Genomic DNA, 19,965 nt, shown 5'->3' on the forward strand with positions numbered 1-19,965 from the left:
TCATCTTTCACCAAATGTAGATTGCATGCTAAAACGTCTCCAAGTAATTAGGCAAATAAGTTTGCTTAAGTTGCTCTAATACTTGAGCCCTCCCTTAGCCATTCCAGGTTTTGCAAATGATTGAAGGCTACGAGTCCTGTCGTAACGGAGCAGTCAAAGCTCGATGACGGGGTTTGAGCTGTGCACCCTGTGCTTCCTTTGCAGCGCATGGAGGGAGAGATGCACCTCTGGGGCGCTGGGCTGGTTTAGAAGATAACGGCCATCTTTCTCCATGATATATAAAGGGAGTTGAGGATGAGCAGTGCAGACAGAAACATCTGACTTCTGGGTGGGTTAGCTAGTGAAAGGAGCTGCCCGGTCTTCCCTTGTACTCTGTATATTAAAGTGTCAGGCACTGGGGAAAAAACCACGCGACACCATGGCATGGGCCCCGTATGTATGAAATTTTATGACTGCTTATGAAAAATTAACATTTGAACTTCTCTTTTCATTTTTGATATTGGCCTTCTTGGTTTCGTATGTGAACACTGTGTATTGTTGCCAGCTCTCAAAAGTGCATGGTGGCGGAGGCTGTTTTGCCCCTTGGCCCCAAGCTCTGAGAGGGGAGAGCATCCCCCTTCCGCGCGGGTAACGCGGGGAGGCAGGCCGCGAGCTGCGCGGCGCCTGTCTCGGGGGCTTGTGGTCGTCCTGCGTAGCTAAATGCAGAGAGCCTCTTGGAGATTTATCTGTAGTGCTAAAATCTTAGTATCTTGAAATGTAAAAGGATGAATTCTTCCTTAGCTGAAGAACTACATGTCTTTGAATAAATATAATAATGTCTTTTGTTAGCTGCTGAGAGAGCAAGGACTTTTATATAAATTACAAAACAATTGATTTGTCGTGGTATTTTTGAAAGATGATATAGAAAAGGTGATACAACTAGGCTCAGTTTTAGTAGACATAACTTACATTACTAATTCTGTTTAAGGTAATATGGCACAAATTGTTATCTTTATGAGAAAGGTCAATATGTAAAACAAATCTACATACCTTTCTTTGTATTTTTTTCATATATATTCACCTGGGATTCATGAAAATGAGTTTTCTTGTGGCTGAGGGATCCTTAGGAAGAAAAGGGTGGTTTTGTAGTAAGTGGGATGCAAGGGTTTGCTCAAACAGTGTCTCCCAGATCTCAGTTGCCCTGTGTTAATGCTGAGGTACATTGTTCTGACTGACCACTTGAATACCATAAAGTGGCAACTTACAGAATCACAGAATCATTAAGGTTGGAAAAGACCCTTAAGATCATCGAGTCCAACCGTTAACCCAGCACTGCCAAGTCCACCACTAAACCATGGCCCTAAGCACCACATCTCCCTGGCTTTTAAATCCCTCCAGGGATGGGGACTCAGCCCCTGCCCTGGGCAGCCCGGGCCAGGGCCTGACAGCCCTTTCGGTGAAGAAGTTTTTCCTAATATCCAACCTAAACCTGCCCTGGTGCAGCTTGAGGCCGTTCCCTCTCATCCCATCGCTTGTTCCTGGGGAGAAGAGACCGACCCCCCCCCGGCTCCAGCCTCCTTTCAGGCAGTTGCAGAGAGCGATGAGGGCTCCCCTCGTCCTCCTCTTCTCCAGGCTGAGCACCCCCAGCTCCCCCAGCTGCTCCTCGACTTCCCCAAGTCCATCAGTAGTACCTGAGCTCTGCCAAGTCCTCAAACTCATTCAAGCAACCTGAAAGCAGGGATGGGTGGCTGCCAGTGAGCAAAGCACACAAATCAATAGTCTTGAACTCAGTGACTTAGGAGAAGAGACCGACCTTTGCAGGGTGTAAGTGTTGGGCTGTTTTATTAGCAGCTCAGGGCTGTTTTATTAGCAACTCAAGGCTCTTCAGGAGAATGGGGTCATTTGGGTGGCTGTTGGTATTTGCTGCTTCTGCGTTTCTAGCTCAGCCCCTGCCAGTAAGGTTCAAGTCTGGCTGCCATTTCAGAAATGTTTAAAAACAACCAACCCTCCTCACCACCTGGCGTGATGGTGGTCTCTGGATTTCTAGTGGGTGAGGACCTCGTTGACTCTGTGTTACGTGTCCTGGGGAGCCAAAGGTCTCTGCCTGTTGTGTTTTCTGAGCTCCCTTCGTTCCTTCAGGAGAGCTTTTCCCTGGAAAGCTGAACCAGTGCGGAGAAGTCTGATGCTGTGTCCATACCCAAGTCTTCAGTTGCCAGTACAGTTTGTCTGCTGTCTTTCTAAATGCTCTGCTCCTTGTCTTTTTGTCTGGTTGTAGCGTTGGGTGTTCTCACGACAGTCTGTTACCTACAAACCATGCCCGACCCCATGTTATGGTTGCTGGAACGTACTTCTCTTCACTGGGTGCCTGCACTTTGGTTTCAGTACCTTGTTGCACTGGTTTTTGCTATATCTGAACAGTGGCTGGTGGTTTTCTTTACTTCATTTATTTCGTGTTTATTGATAGTTTGTTGTGAACGGTGCATCGAGGCTGCTTTGTACGTTCTTGGGTATTTTACTGTGTCGTGGTTTGTTTTTTTTTTAAAAGGTTTTGTTTGCGTTTTTTTTAATCCAAAGGCTCTGGAATTTGGGGGTACTTAGCTGCTTCAGTGTTACACTCTGAACGTAACTGTAGAAATTCTTCTGAAGACCTAGGCGAGAGATCAGCATTTTCTGTTGACTTCGTAGGAACTTCTGTCTGTTAAACATCTGAAACGTGATCAGTTACTGAAATGTCTTGGTATGGATTTTGAGGGCTATTATTAAATACCTGAATTTTTAGTCTGAATTTAAGTGTTAGGAAGATGTTAGAAGTCATATTTCCAGTAATGGAAATCATACTGGAGTGGTACCTGCTCAATCATACTGACCTGGCGTGGTGTGATGGGCAGGTGGAGGGTAGAGGACCGAACGCGCGCAGTGCAGGGGAAATTCTACAAATTGTTTCTGCTCACAAAATCTCCATTGAGCGGGTGAGGACTTGGCCAGCTTGGTCAGATGTTTCACCAGCATCAAAGAGCCTGTTCCAGAGGTTTGCATGCCTTTCTACTGTGTATTTGTTTCTATGCCAGAAAGAAGGCATCGTGGATTATAACTGGAACAAAACAGATGTATTTTAAGTATGAAATTCAAGCAAGCTGACAAACACAAGCATAGGGTTGAGATCACTCAGGTCAGGATGCTTCTTTCAGAGAAGAGATGACCTGTGCTCTCGCCAGCTTGTCACCTCTCCTTGTGCTGTAATACTTTTTTTGGTGGTGTTTAGTGCCTTGTTCTGCGTGGGACATACTTGTGGTCTGGAGAGATTTTATTAAAGCAGCATTAAAATAAGAGTAGTGACATACAAGCTGCATATGTGTGGCTGTAAGTTGGTGTTAAAAACACTGCGGATGTGATGGTTTACATTAACTCAAGAAAAACCTACAAGTAATGGACTACCCCATGCGGAGCCTTTCCATGTACGTATCATAGAATCACCGAATGCTTTGGGATGGAAGGGACCTTTCAAGCCCATCCAGTCCATCCCCCCTGCAAGTGGCAGGGACATCTACAACCAGACCAGGTTGCTCAGAGCCCCATCCAGCCTGGCCTTGAATGTTTCAAAGGATGGGGCATCTCCCACCTCTCTGGGCAACCCCTGTCAGTGTTTCACCACCCTCATCGTAGATGTGTCCTGTGACATTCCTCTGCCCCAGCTGCGGTGCTGCCGTTGGATGTGGAGGGGTCTCCTTCCCCCTCGCCCAGCTTTCTCTCTGCCATCCTCAAGGCTGTGCTAGCTTATAAACGCTGCCTTGCAGAACGAGAGGGAAAGACGCGTGCCACCAGGCCAAGAGCATGCCTTGCTGTATGGAACGTAGAACATGTCTCTGCTGGGAGATTGTAAAGAGACGGTCACGGAAAGCAGGAGCTGAAAGACGCCTTAACACACGAGCTGAGTCAGCTCCTGCACTCGCATCCAGCCAGCCCTGCGAACACCTCTGACACGTGTCTGACGTGGTGTTACACTCCTCACGTGAGAATTATCCTGCAGCATTCAGAGTTGGTTTGTGTTTCAGTGTCGCGGTCATTAGGCCCTTCAGTGTGTCCTGTGACCGTCTGGTTGTGTTGCTGTCTGTTCCTTGTCCATCTGTCTTGCACCGTAAGGAACTGTTGGCTACTCTCCCCTCTCAAAACTACTCACCTATTTGAAGACTGTGGCACTCCCTTTCCAGCCTAAACAAAACCAGCTACTCCCACTCTCCTTGGAGGACCGGTTTCCCATACATTTTATTCTGGAGTTTCTGCAATATGTCTACGATCTTTCTTAAATCAGTCTTTCCCTTTTGCTTGCTAATTATCATGGTTCTCGAGGTTTGAAACACTAACGAAGATGCAACTTGACAGTCGAAGAATCAAAACCCTGGTCTGGCTGTACAGATAGGTGAATGATTTAATTTGACTCACAGGTGACAGTTTGAGATCAGGTACGTAAATAAATCAAAGAGCAGTTGCAGAATTTCATTCTGACAAAGCTGCAGCATGGAGAGAGCTCTTGGAGTTGCTGCTCTCGCCCAGCTCTGTAGAGTCTCCCGTGCCTTCTGGGTAAGAGACTTGGAGCTCGTAACCCGCGGCTCGTCCTGCCGGAGCGGGTGAAAGGCTGCAGGTGACTTTCGCAGCCTTGGTACTGTTTTGGGGGGGTTTAAGAAGGAGGGTGGTCTTTCTGCTGGCCCTGAACTTTGTGTCTAGTTCCCAACATCCTTCGTCCCTCTGCTTTGCACACTCCTGCTTGTTTTCAAGTAGATCCTTTCAACGAATTCCTGCTTTCTAACCAGGGCCAGGGAGAAATGCCTTTGACTTTGGCTGTAGGTCTGGAAACACTTAAAGAAAAGCCTGAAGAGCCCTGAAGAACCAGGCCTGAGCTGAGCTACTTCAGTTGGATGCTGTTTTCACCACCGTTGGTGCAGTAGACTAGACCTTAACGTGGCACCTGAGCTGAAACCACGTTGCTTATCCGTGCCTTGTACGGATGAATTACGGTCACTTTGCTGTCTCTGTGCTTTGCCCAGTGGTGTTACAAATGCCTTCCAGAATGGCAGGAAATCCAGAAGAAGCATTTAGATTTTTTTTTCCCTTTTTTTTGAGCTCCATATTCGCTGTTGTCAGGCTATGAAAATAACTGACTTGTGGCTTGGTTTAAAATATTCAGCCCAAAGCCCAGTGAAGCAGTGGAAGCATTGACCTTGACCTTAATATATCCCAGCTTCAGCCTCGCTGTGTAATAGCTGAGGTCATTTGCAGTGCTGTGCAACTCAGCCCAAACATCCCAGGGATGAGCAGTTCCTTTATACCAAGGTGGCAGCAAATCTTACTGTGACACTACCAGATTTTTAGTTGAAAGCTTTGGAAATTGGTCTTGTTGGTGCTTTTAATTTTCTCTTTTTCAGCCAGTTTTGTCAGCAGCTCTAATCCATGCACAGCCTGACAGTCAGCACTTACTATTGCAGAAATTAAACATTTTCTGTGTGTGATTTGTTACTTGCTTTTGTGACAAGCAAAAATCTTAATCTGAGGTAGCAGCATGCTGTTTGGTCCCAGCATATTTGTTTGTAACTGGTCCAATTTATCTGATTCAGGTGCACTGTGGCCAGGTATGAAACCTGAAAGTGGTTTAATTCAGACTCCATCTACAAGTCAGCACAGTGTTCTTACCTGCACTACAGGGTTAACCACAAGCCAGCCCAGCCCAGCACATTATTCTTATTCCATTGAAGGTAACTTGGCATGGTTTTTATCTGCATCTCTCTCCACCTAATCGAGTCCAGATACCACAAATAGAGAGGCTTGCACGTTTGTTCTTGGTTTGTGCATGCTTCTTTATGCTTTGTCTTTCTCTTTGTGTGTGTGTATGTGTTTGGTTTTGTGTTTGCTACCTAGCTCTGTATGCACCAGGCTGGCTTGTTGGTGCCATGCTGATGGACTTCACAGGGTGAAGAGCAAATGGGAAGGGGAGAGGAGACTAAATGTCGTGTTCTTGCATGCCTTTACTGGGAATGCTCTTGCAGCTCAAGCTCCTTGTTGGTGGTCTTTAGCTTGATGTCAGGAAATACGCTGCCTGACATTGGACTATTTTTTTTTTAATTACTTCTGGAGGTGGATGGCTCTTATGTATTACACTCCCCTCCCAGCTTGGTAGATCTGCTAGAAAGTGAATTTCTCAGCATAGAACTAGCCTACAAATATTCCAGCTGCTGGAAGTGCCACATCTAAGAAGCCAAGTGCTGAGTTTCACCAGCTTCCAAAGCAATCTTTAGGAGTAAATGTGCCAGTTAGCTGAATAATGTAATATTGTTGTTTATGGCAAATATGTGCAAATTGATACTTTTTTGCTAGGCAGGATTTTTGCCGTTTATGTTTTGGTGATGAATTGTGAAAATTTATCTCTTTCTCTGTGATTTTTAAAAAGCATTTCAGGAAGTCTTAATCTATTTCTTGTGTGATATTTTCATAGGATAGTTCAGGGACTTCAGGAGACCTTTAGTTCAGCCTCCTGCTCAAAGAAGAGCTGACACTGAATTCAGAACTAGGTCGGTTGGGTCTCAAAAACCTCTGAGGATGGAGATTTCGCCAATTCCAGGGCTTCACTGTCATCATGGTGAAACTTTTTTCTTTTGGCAGCTCAGAGCATCCCCTCTTTCACATTGTGACCGTTTCTCTCCTTCTCCTGCTGTGCACCTGCAAAAAGAGCCTGACTCTGTCTTCTTGATAACCTCCGTGCGGGTACCAGGGGGCTGCTGTCAGGTCCCCCAAAGCCATCTCTTCTCCAGGCCGGACAGGCCCACTCCCTCCAGCTGCCCCTCACAGGCCAATGCTCCAGCTCCCTGAATGTTTTGGTGGCTCTTTGCCAGACCTGCTGAATTTTATCAACGTTTTTCTTGGGCTTGAGGCCCCAAACTGAATGCCGTATCCAGATGTGGTCTAATGAGTGCCAAGTAAAGAGGAATAACTCTTAAAATTAGCAGTAAGTGGGTTTTAGCATATCTTTCACTGATAGGAAGGCCACGTGGTATGTCATGGTACTTGCTCAGCTTGCGTCATTGTGACAGTAAATGGCCCAGCGTAATGTTTATCCTTAATTTACTTTTCATGTTCATAACATGAGCAATGCAACACTGGAAATACTACCTTCCTTCAAACATAGTTCTCCTCCAGGTACTCCCTGGCAGAACGAATTATAAAGTTTTATAGCACCAGCTTTAATTGCCAAGGGTCAGAAATGGTTCTGTTTAACGTGACCCCTGGCAGGTTTGCCAGTGGTGTACCACGGCGGGCAGGTGAATCCCTGGGGACTGCTGCGGTGACAGAGCCGCCGTCAGGCCTTGCTCCACAGAAGGATTTTAAAACACTTGATCCGCGCTGCTGTGAGAATGTATGATTTGAGGAGAGTTTCCCTTCAGGCTGCTCGTTGAAGTGTGGAAAAGTCACCTGAATTGTGTAAATGCTATCACTTTTCTGAAAAACTTTTTGCAAACTGGCAGGAAACTCTTTTTTGGTTTTGCTACGTTTCCTTTTCGTCAAATTAGCAAGCAGCCTGCTGAGGGGTCAGCTCAGAACCTGGGCTGGTGCAAGGGAGGGGGTGGAGCAGGAGGTGGAAGGATGGACAAAGTTGTTTTCTAAGTAATCTCTTGAAAATCTTATCTTTTCTCTCCCATCAAAGTAGTAGGGTGCTACACAGTTGTACGATGCAGCTGTCCCACCGGAGGTGTATTTCAGTGCTTGGATACGGTTTAGTCTGCAGATGCTGGACTGAAGTAATGTGGTATTTGAACCCTGGTAAATGGTCAGATGCACTTAGTGACTGAGAATTTTGGGGTTTGTACTCACCCGAGCTATGGCCATGGTGGTATGTTGCAGAGGCGCTTGGAAGGAATGGCTGCTTCTTGCCTCACCTCTTCCTTCCCTGTGAGAGCAAAGCAGCCAAGTGAAACATAAAATGCATTAATTGCAATTTCCCTTCCCAGCACGTGAAGCAGGTTGAAACATCTTTGAAAACGACTGAAGCAAAGCCGAATGGGATGAATAAGGCAGGGGAGGTAGGGATATAAGGTCTGAGGATGAGGTCTGGAAGTGGGGGAGAAAGAGAGGAGAAGAAAAAAAGAGTCATGGCAGCTTCAAGGCAATACTTGTGTTTGCTGGTCTGTTAAACCTGAGACCATGAAGTGGTCCCTTTTGGCACGTCCATGCCAAACACTTTTGCATGTTTTTGGACTGACCAAAGTGCAGAAAGAATTGGTTAATCTGTGTAGTGGGAACTGTTTGTAAAGATCTGATGTGTAACACTGTATAGATAAAGGGTAATTAAAAAATAAATGTTGGAAGGAGACCAGAGTTAAGATAAACAGTGAAGTTCATATGAGGGAATCTGTGTTTTTACCAGAATCCCAGCACTTGGAATCTTTTTTCTATGATTTCTTAACTTCTGTTATCTATCTCAGTGGAGAAGCAGCCTCTTCAGAGCACTACAGATGAGAATTACTTTCTGTTTGCTCTCCGTGATGATCTTGAGAGACGTGGTAGAATAATCTGTCTTCTAGATAGTTCATCTCCTCTGGCTTCACAGCAGGTTTGTTCTGCGTTAGCGAGGATCTTTTCTGGAGAGCTGCTCTTCGCAGTGCCCTAGGAAGTGACATTTTCTTAAGGTAATAACAGCCTTGATCGTTTCCGTAACGTGTATAGTTGGAAGGACTTGTGTTTGGAAACTAACCCCTCTTCTCTAGCAGTTGCTTAGGAGGAGTATCTGTGATGGGTACCTTACTCTCAAGCTGTGCTTCTGGTAGCTGCATAGCTACTGTAGGTACTTGAGTATCTTCATTACCATTATTGCTGTTCAGTGCAGCCTTTTTTCCTTTTTCTAAATGTTCTCCCCCCAAAATTCTCTCCCATCTGTTTTTGAACACTGCTGCTCCTACCTGTGAGGGGATTCCCAGGGGCTAATTACTTACCTTCGTTTCTGCTTCTGCAGGGAAGCCACCCTTCACATTTCTCACCTCTTGTAAATACTGTGTATTTCTGCACCTCTTTTAAGATATATTTCTTTTGTTTTTCATCTTTTTTGAGGCATATTTTGGATCCATTCCTCTTTCCAGGAGCTGTTCACCAGGTAGTATCTGTGCTTGCCATAACACAACATACATTGATTAAGAGCTTGTGGTGGGGTCCGTTTCCCTGGGGTAGAAAGACTGAAGCCTTCAGAAGTTTGAGTTCTTCAGTCCTGGGGTGAATTCTGCATGGGTGCTGTTTGCAGAAAGTGAGGGCTTTTCGCAGAGTGATGGTAAAGTAGGTGATACTGTGGATTTCTGCAAGTCTTCATAAGCATCTAAAAGTGATTTTTGGTTTGAGATGTGTGCAGAGAAAGAAGGTTTAGCAAAAGAAAGTGTTTCTTGGTGGCACCTGGTTTAGTACATCCTGATTTTGTTCATGCTGATTTCATTATTTGTTTTCACTAATCCTCGAGGGTCCCAAAACCCCATGTGCAGTAATGTTTAATGGAGTGGCCCTGTTGCTGTAAAACCACAAAATCTACTAAATGACTGGTGTTCCCAGAAGGTGCTCGAGCAGCCTCTTCTGTGTTTTGGAAGAACCGAATGCAGTAACGTGAAGGCTATTAAACAACTTAAAATTCGTACTAACAACTACATGTCTCTCATAATTTGTCCTACAAGATGTTGACAAATTATTTCAGAAAGTCTCATCCAAAAAACTGTAGTCTCACAAGGATATGGGGAGATATTTTCACTTTCTCCAATAGGAAGCACCCTTTTTATACTATTTGAAATATTTTTACTAAATTTTTTTGATCTAATTAGACTAAATATGCTAAGCCCAATGAAGAGAGAATTTTTTTTATCAGAACTGATTTAAACACATTCAGATCCATTTTACTGATTTATTCTGATTGATTTTCAACTGCTAATAATCGAACATCAGAACGTGATTGTTGTCTTCTCAAAACTTTTAGTAAAGATGTGAAACCATTTTAATTGTACTCCAGTTGCTTAGGAGGCATGGAGGGAAAAGGTTTCTGAACCATTTGAAACTACTGGTTTTATAGATATGCTAGCTCTCCTTCCCTGTAAGCCCAGTTGAAATGTAACTGGTTTCAAAATACACCCCAACTCTTTTTTAGCTGTTACAAGCAGAGTGCTGCTGGAAGCACAAATGCTTATACATAAGCCTAGTAAGTACTTATTTCACAGCTTCGATTGGTCTTGTCTCTTGTCCTTTTCTAGAAACATTTAATGCAGTAATTCTTAATTTTACAGCATCAACTACCAATGCCAGTCCAGTCTCTACATCCTCAACTGTTGTCAACATTTCCACATCAGCAGTAGCCAGCATCTCACAGGTAAAACTTCTTCCTTGTTGTATTTATGTGCAGCATCTCCTTCACCTTTGTTTAACACGTTACTCAAAACTAACAAAGAAAGGCCAAATATTTGTATCGCTGCAAAGGGAGCACAATGAGTACTAGAGTTACAGGGCTCAGTACCTAACTCGAAGTCAGCAAAATGACTCTTGCTGTCTCTTTGACCATGACACTTTTCCCTTTGGCCTTCGCAGCAAACTTGCTTCATCTGTTCAGAGCTCTTTCCTTGTCTGCAGATCGTGTGGTGAATCTTAAACAGGGCACTGAGATCTCTGCAAGACAGGCAGTGGGGAAGAAACAATACAACTATTTTGAGAGCCAAACCTACAGGGAGGATTATAGGTGGATGTTTTTTGAATGCCTTTGTTCTCCCTGAGCAAGAAAAGGAAAATAGGTTGTACACAAACAAAACAAACAAACCGCAGTAAAGCGGGAGATGCGTTCTGATGGTGCTAGAATAAAACAAGTCAAAAAGCCCTGCAGCTAGGACAGAGCCCTTCTCCCTGACTGTGACCTGCTGTGGGTAACACATAGCACTGCCAGCGGTTAACTGCCATTCTGAGTATTTAGATATACAAAGGAACCCTTCAGTGTCACAACTTTGTAGAAAGAGAATATAGGAAGTGTGGAAAATGCAACAGATGCACAAAAATCCTTATATGCTTATGCTGTTGCTTTTTAAGGTTCTTTCATTAACATAAACTCACTTGGAGCTATAAGGGGAAAAAAAAGATTTTCTTTCAGTAGCGCAGATCAAGGTACCTGGTTCACAAACCCAGGTCACTCTTTGAGGGAATCGGGAGTGCGCAGTGTGCCTGAAGAGTGTGACATGACATTTGGGGTGGCTGCTTTCTTTATTATTAGTAGCAGAAATTAAAATCCTCAAGCACAGCTTCAGGTGCTCAGTGATCTCCTCCTAAATGAGTAAATAGTCTTCATAAATGGATACCTTTCATCACAGCATGCAAAATAATTGCTTGCTGAAGTCAGGACATAGAATCATAGAACAGAATTGTAGAATCGTTTAGATTGGAAAAGACCTTTAAGATCATCAGGTCCAACCGTTAACCCAGCACTGCCAAGTCCACCACTAAACCATGGCCCTAAGTGCCAAATCTAAAACTCCCCAGCACAACTTGAGGCCGTTCCCTCTCGTCCCATCACTTGTTACTGCGGAGCAGAGACCGACCCCCCCCCCCGGCTCCAGCCTCCTTTCAGGCAGTTGCAGAGAGCGATGAGGGCTCCCCTCAGCCTCCTCTTCTCCAGGCTGAGCACCCCCAGCTCCCCCAGCCGCTCCTCCCCAGCCTTGTGCTCCAGCCCCTGCCCCAGCCTCGCTGCCCTGCTCTGGCCACGCTCCAGCCCCTCCATGGCCGCCTTGGGGTGAGGGGCCCAATGCTGAGCACAGCATTCGAGATGCGGCCTCCCCAGTGCCCAGCACAGGGGGACGATCCCTGCCCTGCTCCTGCTGGCCACACTATTCCTGATACAAGCCAGGATGCCACTGGCCCTCTTGGCCACCTGGGCACACTGCTGGCTCGTGTTCAGGCGGCTGTCGACCACCCCCCCCAGGCCCTTTCCCGCCGGGCAGCTCCCAGCCACTCCTCCCCACGCCTGCAGCGGTGCCTGGGGTTGTTGTGCCCCAAGTGCAGGACCCGGCCCTGAGCCTTGTTGACCCTCACCCGGTGGCCTGGGCCCATGGCTCCAGCCTGGCCAGGTCCCTCTGCAGAGCCTCCCTGCCCTCCAGCAGATCAACGCTCCTGCCCAGCTGGGTGTCACCTGCAAACTGACTGAGGGTGCCCCCGATCCCCTCGTCCAGATCATTGATAAAGATATTAAACAGGACCGGCCCCAACACTGAGCCCTGGGGAACAGCACTGGTGACCGGCCGCCAGCTGGATTTAACTCCATTCACCACCACTCTTTGGGCCCCGCCATCCAGCCAGTTTTTTGCCCAGCAAAGAGTATGGCCATCCAAGCCATGAGCAGCCAGTTTCTCCAGGAGAATGCTGTAGGAAATGGTGTCAAAGGCTTTACTGAAGGGCAGGTAGACAACATCCACAGCCTTTCCCTCATCCACTAAGCGGGTCACCTTGTCATAGAAGGAGATCAGGTTGGTCAAGCAGGACCTGCCTTTCATGAACCCATGCTGACTGGGCCCGATCCCCTGGTTGTCCCGTATGTGCCGTGTGATGGCACTCAGGATGATCTGCTCCATAACCTTCCCCGGCACCGAGGTCAGGCTGACAGGCCTGTAGTTCCCCGGATCCTCCTTCTGGCCCTCCTTGTAGATAGGCATCACATTTGCAAACCTCCAGTCGACTGGGCCCTCCCCGGTGAGCCAGGACTGCGGATAAAGGATTGAAAGTGTCTTGGTGAGCACCTCCGCCAGCTCCCTCAGTGCCCTTGGGTGGATCCCATCCGGCCCCATAGACTTGTGTGGGTCTAACTGGTGTAGCAGGTCGCTGACCATTTCCCCTTGGATTATGGGGGCTTCATTCTGCTCCCTGTCCCTGTCTCAGGGGGCTGGGTACCCTGAGAACAACTGAGTATGACATGAGTAAAGGCGGTTTATCCTGTAGCTCTTATGGCCAGGACTGCACCTCCAGCCAGTGCCAAGACCACTTTTTGTTGCTGTCAGTACATCTGGTATCAGAAAGTAAAACACAAGACAAAACCACAGATTGCAGAACACAGGCAGTGTGGGCTGATGCTGTGGCATCCACTCGATACTCCCCTGTTACTGTTACATCATTCATAATTAATTTATTTTTGAAGAAACTGGAGGCGGAGGAGTGGCCTTGTGATTGCTGGCCTCCTGTCTGCAGAACCTGCCTGTGCGGGGGGCCATTGGGAAGTCAGATGTCTCAACCCTTTTTTGGGATGTCTGACATATGCAGAAAGAAATAGCATAAAGTCAGACTGTGCTCTCGCTGGGATTTCTCTTTGACCAGCATATTCTAGCATAAAAGTCATCTTAATATAGAATGTTTTCTGAAAGAAGTGTCCTATCATAACCAATCCTTTCCTCTAACAGGAATATCCTACGTACACGATCCTTGGCCAAAGTCAGTACCAGACATGTTACCCCAGTTCTGGCTTTGGAGTCGTAACACCAGCAGACAGCAACACGGAGAGTACTGCACTAGCAACAGCTACGTATCCAACCGAAAAACCAAACGCCATGGTGCCTACGCGGACGGTGCAGAGACATTCCTCCGGTAATGGTTGGATCTCTAACAGGGTGGCTGCAAAATACCTGTGATAAACAGTGTGCAGACATGGGGAAAACTTTTTTCCAAAAGGTAATTGCAGCACCTTTGCGTGCTGGCCTGGACAGGACATTTGCCTTCCACTGTCAGACTGGTCTCACTGGTGTGTGGAGTGTTATGGTGGGCCAGCCAAACTTACGTATTGGAAGTGTTATACTGCTGTGATTCAGGAGACACCTACCACGTGCTCTGGATGCCGTAGGGAGAGGGAATTCCAGGGCTGACTTGAAGAGTTACCAACAGCAGCTCCCCGGGGACCGTTGATTCTGTCACGTGTCGGGGCTGGGTGTTCACTTGGGCTACAGGGCAGTTGGTGATATCCAGTCTCAACAGCTCATGCTCGCTCTTTCCCTCCCACAGCCAGGTACAGATTACCTGACAGCCACGACATAGCTGCCGGTCCCAGGTACAGGAGTCCTCTGGGGCTGCTCGTGCATTTTCGAGAGCTGTGGTTCGGCCGTCAGCTCTCAACGAGCTGGTCTCTGATGTGCCCAGGAGTACATCCTTCCCTTTCTTCTGCTTCATCGTGTAAACCGGTTTTGAAATGACAGCTGTTCTGCTGTGCTTTGTGTGTGAGCAGATCTGCGTCTGCATAGCGTTAAGTTATCTGGCACTTGTCGGGGGGAGAAGATTTTAGCTGGTAAGAGAAGAGATGTAGAAAGTGGATTGAAAAGGTTTAATTGGCTATTCTAGAGAAGTCACATCTTTTGCTGGCCTTTTGCACTAATGTCGTATCATGTACCAACTGCAGTGGTGTGGACTAATATTTCCTCGCCAAAAATACAATTTTCTAAACTTAACAAGGACAAGAGCAAAGACTTAGTGCTTCTTCTGCTGTCTTTGCAAGGAAGTATGAGATTCTTCCCGTGTTGTCAAACAGTTTTAAATTGAAATCTGCTGCCTGTTGCAGATTGGTAGGCTGGAAAAAAAATACAGATTCTGCCCATTTTTCTTGGTGCCCTGGGTCTGGCCGGGATGGAGTTAACTTTCTTCATAGCAGGTCTGCTGGTGCTGTTTTGGATTTGTGGCTAAAGCAGTGTTGATAACACACCAGTGTTTTGGCTGCTGCTGTACAGTGCTTGTACAGTGTCAAGGCTTTCTCCCCTCCGTACCACCCCTAGCAAGCAGGCGTGGGGTGGACAAGAACCTGGCAGGTGACACAGCTGGGACTGAAGGGACATCCCATGCCATATAATGTCAGGTTCAGCAATAAAAACTGAAGTAGAGGAGGAAGAGGATAGGGGTTTAGCTTGGCTCTTGCTTGGAGACTGGCTGGGCATCAGCCTGCTTGTGGGAGGTGGTGGGTGATTGCCTTTGCAGCACTTTGCCCTCTTCATCTCAAAATCATGGAATCACAGAATCATTAAGGTTGGAAAAGACCCTTAAGATCATCGAGTCCAACCGTTAACCTATCACTGCCAAGTCCACCACTGAACCATGTCCTCAAGCACCACGTCTGCCCTTCTTTTAAATACCCCCAGGGGTGGGGACTCAACCCCTTCCATGGGCAGCCTGGGCCAGGGCCTGACAGCCCTTTCGGTGAAGAAGTTTTTCCTAATATCCAACCCAAACCTGCCCTGGTGCAGCTTGAGGCCGTTCCCTCTCATCCCATCGCTTGTTCCTGGGGAGAAGAGACCGACCCCCCCGGCTCCAGCCTCCTTTCAGGCAGTTGCAGAGAGCGATGAGGGCTCCCCTCAGCCTCCTCTTCTCCAGGCTGAGCACCCCCAGCTCCCCCAGCCGCTCCTCGACTTCCCCAAGTCCATCAGTAGTACCTGAGCTCTGCCAAGTCCTCAAACTCATTCAAGCAACCTGAAAGCAGGGATGGGTGGCTGCCAGTGAGCAAAGCACACAAATCAATAGCCTTGAACTCAGTGAAGCTCCAGACCTCTCTCACCTTTACGTTATGGGATGCTACAGACAGGGGATGACACACTCCACGCTGTGATGTTGTAAATCAAGAAGCATGGTGCTTCAGGCACTTTCCCTCTTTCAAGAAGCAGTTGCCCTCTAGTTGGGGTGAGCAGCAGCAGATTTACCCATGAGAATATGTTCTTATTTGATGTTGAAAACCTAAGGAATTGACCTGTTATTTCAATGCACTGGCCTGGGAATGGCCCAGTTATTAATGTTTTCAGTGCCATTTTCTTAGCTCGGGAATTCTCCAAGTTCACCGTTTTGCATGAATTTTCATAGGAATTGCAATGTCTTGTCTTCAAGACCCATACTGAATTCAAGCTCTTTCAAGTCCCCTGTGCCCTCTGCCTTCCCGCCACAGTGCTGGTCCTGTTTCTGAACTAGCTAGGCAGATGTCTGGGATGTTGACTCTTCTGCCTGAACTGTTAATAAAGGATGCAGAGAGTATCTCCCATCGTGCTTGTAATATTCTGCACATCAAAGCATTGATCGTTTTTTTTTAATACATTTTTTTATGGTGGTGCTTTACTCTTTCCCTGGGAAAGGTGTTCTTACCAGTAGCAGAGTAGGCTCCATATTGTATCCCCGTCAGTCATGGCCAAGTCTGTGTCTCCAGGGCCAAGATCATCCCTGTTATTCTTTACTAATTCTTGGACAGGCCAATGGAGCTGTAGTCTGTCTGGCCCACTGTGGATTTGCGTGTGATTAATCCACTCCAGATAACTCTGTGCACAGACTGTTGTTTAACTGTTAGTCAAAGGCTTACAGTGGCACAGGAGTGAGCAGTGTACGCGGAGGTGGAAACAGCATGCGTTGTGTAGTGTTGCTGGACACAAAAGGCATTTGACTGGTCCCCGAAATCTGGGAGGGAGAGGCATCGTTAAATACTCTCCTTTGTACATTCATTCCAGACTGAGGGTTTCTGGTGCTCTCTCAAGAAGTATTAAAAGAAACACTTGAGTAATAAAGCAGTTCCAGGGTAGTGAGACATCTGAGGGGTTACGGGCCTTAGGATGGAGGGTGCTCTGTCTTTGGCTTTGTAGCTGCAGTAGCTGAGTCCTGGTAGACTGAATTGAGGAGACAGAGCTGTTTTGAAATGATGGGACAAAGAAGTCATGTTTTATGTTCTAATAAGGGCTCAACGGCTACTGCATCAATAAAGCAAGATAACATCTTACCTTTTGCAAAGGAGGTTTGTGACCAAATGCTTTATGTTGGTGTTTGTTTTGAGACGTGAAGGGGTGAGAGCTGTGTGATTTCTTTCTTCTAGGAGATGCATCCACAAGTCCTTCATTATCAAGAGCAACAGCAAGTAAAGACTTAGATGAGCAGGCAAGAAAAAACATCCCTGGGAAGAACAGGGGGAAGAGGAAAGCAGATACCTCCTCCTCACAGGACAGTGAACTGGAGGTAAGTAGTAATCTTGTTTTCTATAGGTGGCATTGCAGAATAGTGTGGTGGTAAAAGTCCTCCTCTCTTCCTTTTGTCCTATCTCCATGGAAATGGAAGGGGATCATTAGAATCATAGAATAGTTGGGGTTGGAAAGGACCTTTAAAGGTCACCTTGTTCAACCCCCCTGCAATGAGCAGGGACATCTTCAACTCGGATCAGGTTGCTCAGAGCTCCGTCCAGCCTGGCCTTGAATGTTTCCAGGGATGGGGCATCCACCACCTCTCTGGGCAACCCCTGCCAGTGTTTCACCTCATCGTAAAAAATTTCTTCCTTATATCTAGTCTGAATCTCCCCTCTTTTAGTTTAAAACCATCACCCCTTGTCCTATCACAGCAGGCCCTTATAGAAAGTCTGGCTCCATCTTTCTTATAAGCCCCCTCTAAGCACTGAAAGGCCACAAGAAGGTCTCCCCGGAGCCTTCTCTTCTCCAGGCTGAACAAGCCCAGCTCTCTCAGCCTTTCCTCACAGGAGAGGTGCTCCAGCCCTCTGATCATTTTTGTGGCCTCCTCTGGACCCTCTCCAACAGGTCCCTGTCTTTCCTGTGCTGAGAGAGAATGTGGGAAATTCCTACACCCTATGTTATCTGAGAACTGGTCCAAATGTGTTCTTCAGTGGTCCTTGACAAGTATCACTTAAACGCATCTTGGAATAATAGTGGTGTCAATGGAGGAGACATCTGGATGTCTCTAGTACAGCCTTCTGCTCAGAGCAGGGCTGTCCCCAGCACTAGAACCATGGCTTTGTTTAGCTGAGTCTTGAGAAGGTTGGAGATCCCACGCCTGTCTAGTGATCTGTCCCAGGACTACCATGTCCACCTGAGGAAGGAGGTTTTCTGTCTCCAGCTGGAATCTCCTAAGCTGCAAATTTCTCCTTCTTGTTCCATGGCAATTTTACATCTGCCACTACTGAGAATAATTTGTCTCCATCATCTTTGCAGTTCCCTTTCAATTAGTTGTGCTCTGCTATTAGATCACCCTTAGTCTCCTCTTTGCCGAGATAAACCATCACAGCTCCCTCAGCCTCTCCTCTAGGTTGCTGACCGTCTCAACGACCTTTTGCTGGCCGCTCTCTAGTTTCCTCCCATACCTCTGGAACTGGGGGTGCAATCTGGGGTGACTTTCCCAATGCCAAGTAGGGTGAGACAGCACCTTCCTTCTGTCAGCTAGGTACACTTAGTATTCTTGAGCATGCAGTTCATCTTATCCACAGGGCGAGAGCGCGGCTGGCTCGTACTGCGTCTGATGTCCACTGTACCCTCCAGCTCCTTCCAGCCTGGACCAATAAGAGGGGTTGTTCTACTCCGCATGCAGAATCTGCAGTTATTGAACAACTTCTGGTTCCTGTTGGCCCGGTTCTCAAGTTTATCCAAGTCCTTCTGTACTGAAGCTCTGCTATTCCTCATGGCAGCCAATCCTCCTTATTTATCATAACAAAGGTGTCTGATAAACACCAAGGCCATTTACCTGGTGCTCTCCAGATCAGGGACAGTAAACTTCTACCCTAGCAGGGCTCTAAAGCTCATTAGCACTCTTAAGTTTTTGCTTTTTTAACTGTAAAAGCAACAGAAACTTTTAAAGTAGTTTGACCAAGAGAGCTTTACTCTGAGCGCATAGTTGCACTGTAGCAGTATATAAACTCCACCGCACTAACTGAAAGAGTTTAGTTAATAATGTGTTCAGCCTGTAAGATGAACACTGTTGTTCATATCTGTTAAAAGCATACTGCAACTAGCCACAAAATTAACCCTAAAACTTGTTCCTTTATTGTAGCTCAGTGCTTGGAATATCTCAACTCTAACCTGCTTTTATTCTCTCTGCAGCGAGTCTTTCTCTGGGACCTGGATGAGACCATCATAATCTTCCATTCGCTTCTCACAGGATCTTATGCTCAAAAATATGGCAAGGTAATACTGTCTTTTCTGTGGAAGAAAAACCATATCTGTCATGCAGAAGGAAATGCTAATCTTTGGGAAAGGAATAGAAAATGGTATTTTGTTTTAAATGTAAGGCGATAGTTTTAACTGGTTGGCAGCTTGGGGCAGGGAAAGAACACTACGTTTGGCTTTATACAGAGCTAGGATATGGACATCACAAACACTTCCCTTCCAACAGTACAAGTCTTAAAATGTCAAACTGTTTTTATCATCGTTGGGAATTATTGAGGTCATAGCATGTAGTGAAAAGAAGTATTTTTTCTCCTTCAAAAGATATTGAAGATTTTTTAATTTTTGGTTTGTGTTGCTTCTGAAAATGCATCAGTCCCTGCTATGCAGTACTGAAGTGTTTTGTTAGGTTTTGGGTTGCTGTATTACCAGAATGTGGATTTTTTTTTAATTGAGTTGTTTAAAATACTAGGGAAATTGTAGTTCACACTATTGAAGGCAGACTAAATTACATCAGGCTTGGTGTACAGTGGAAACTCTCTGCAATGTAACTGATGAAAGATTTATCACAATTTAGTTCTGCCTGAACCACAGTGTATTTACATTTTCTCTTTTTGTTTTGCCAGGATCCAACTCTGGTGATTGGCTCGGGTCTGTCAATGGAGGAGATGATTTTTGAAGTAGCTGATACTCACTTGTTTTTCAATGACTTGGAGGTACTTGGCAACTGGTTTTGAAAGGCAAAACTCCACATTACCTAGTTAGAATTAAACTGCGTTTGTGAGGGCTTGTTGTGCCTCAGAGCCACTTAATGCTGAAACATAACAGTCTGCCAAAACTGAAGTGATTCTAAGCACAACCAAATCAGAGGTGTACTCTTTTATCTGAGACAGGCACTCTGCAGACTTCTAGTGTCATGAGCTCTCTTGGCTCTCTTATGGGTTACTACTTGAACCTGTATAAATAAAAAGAGTGATGTCTGCTTTGTCTTATATTTTCATGCTGGACTGGTAAACACTTTGTTCTCACTGATCCTGTTTTGAAATGGAGACCAGAGATGTGGGGAAGA

General features: G+C 46.3%; 1 protein-coding gene across 12 annotated transcripts in view; it reads left to right on the forward strand.

The window, feature by feature from the left end:
* The window catches only part of EYA3 (EYA transcriptional coactivator and phosphatase 3), a 65,320-nt gene that overhangs the window by 36,577 nt on the left and 8,778 nt on the right, over positions 1-19,965 (forward strand). For 9 of the 12 annotated variants that reach the window (XR_015705504.1, XM_087761039.1, XM_087761041.1 and 6 more), the window contains 6 exons: positions 5,589-5,726; positions 10,275-10,357; positions 13,413-13,596; positions 16,832-16,971; positions 18,834-18,917; positions 19,523-19,612. Coding sequence is in view for 11 of the 12 variants with exons in the window: in XM_087761039.1 (XP_087617165.1) it covers positions 5,589-5,726; positions 10,275-10,357; positions 13,413-13,596; positions 16,832-16,971; positions 18,834-18,917; positions 19,523-19,612 (719 nt within the window). In the remaining variant the exon portion in view is untranslated. The remainder of the gene's footprint in view (positions 1-5,588; positions 5,727-10,274; positions 10,358-13,412; positions 13,597-16,831; positions 16,972-18,833; positions 18,918-19,522; positions 19,613-19,965) is intronic. The other 3 variants (XM_087761045.1, XM_087761049.1, XM_087761044.1) reach the window with 1 other exon arrangement.

The sequence above is a fragment of the Nipponia nippon genome, unplaced genomic scaffold (genome assembly GCF_047370975.1).
Source record: "Nipponia nippon isolate SJK-2023a ecotype South Korea unplaced genomic scaffold, ASM4737097v1 scaffold_23, whole genome shotgun sequence".
NCBI lineage: Eukaryota > Metazoa > Chordata > Aves > Pelecaniformes > Threskiornithidae > Nipponia > Nipponia nippon.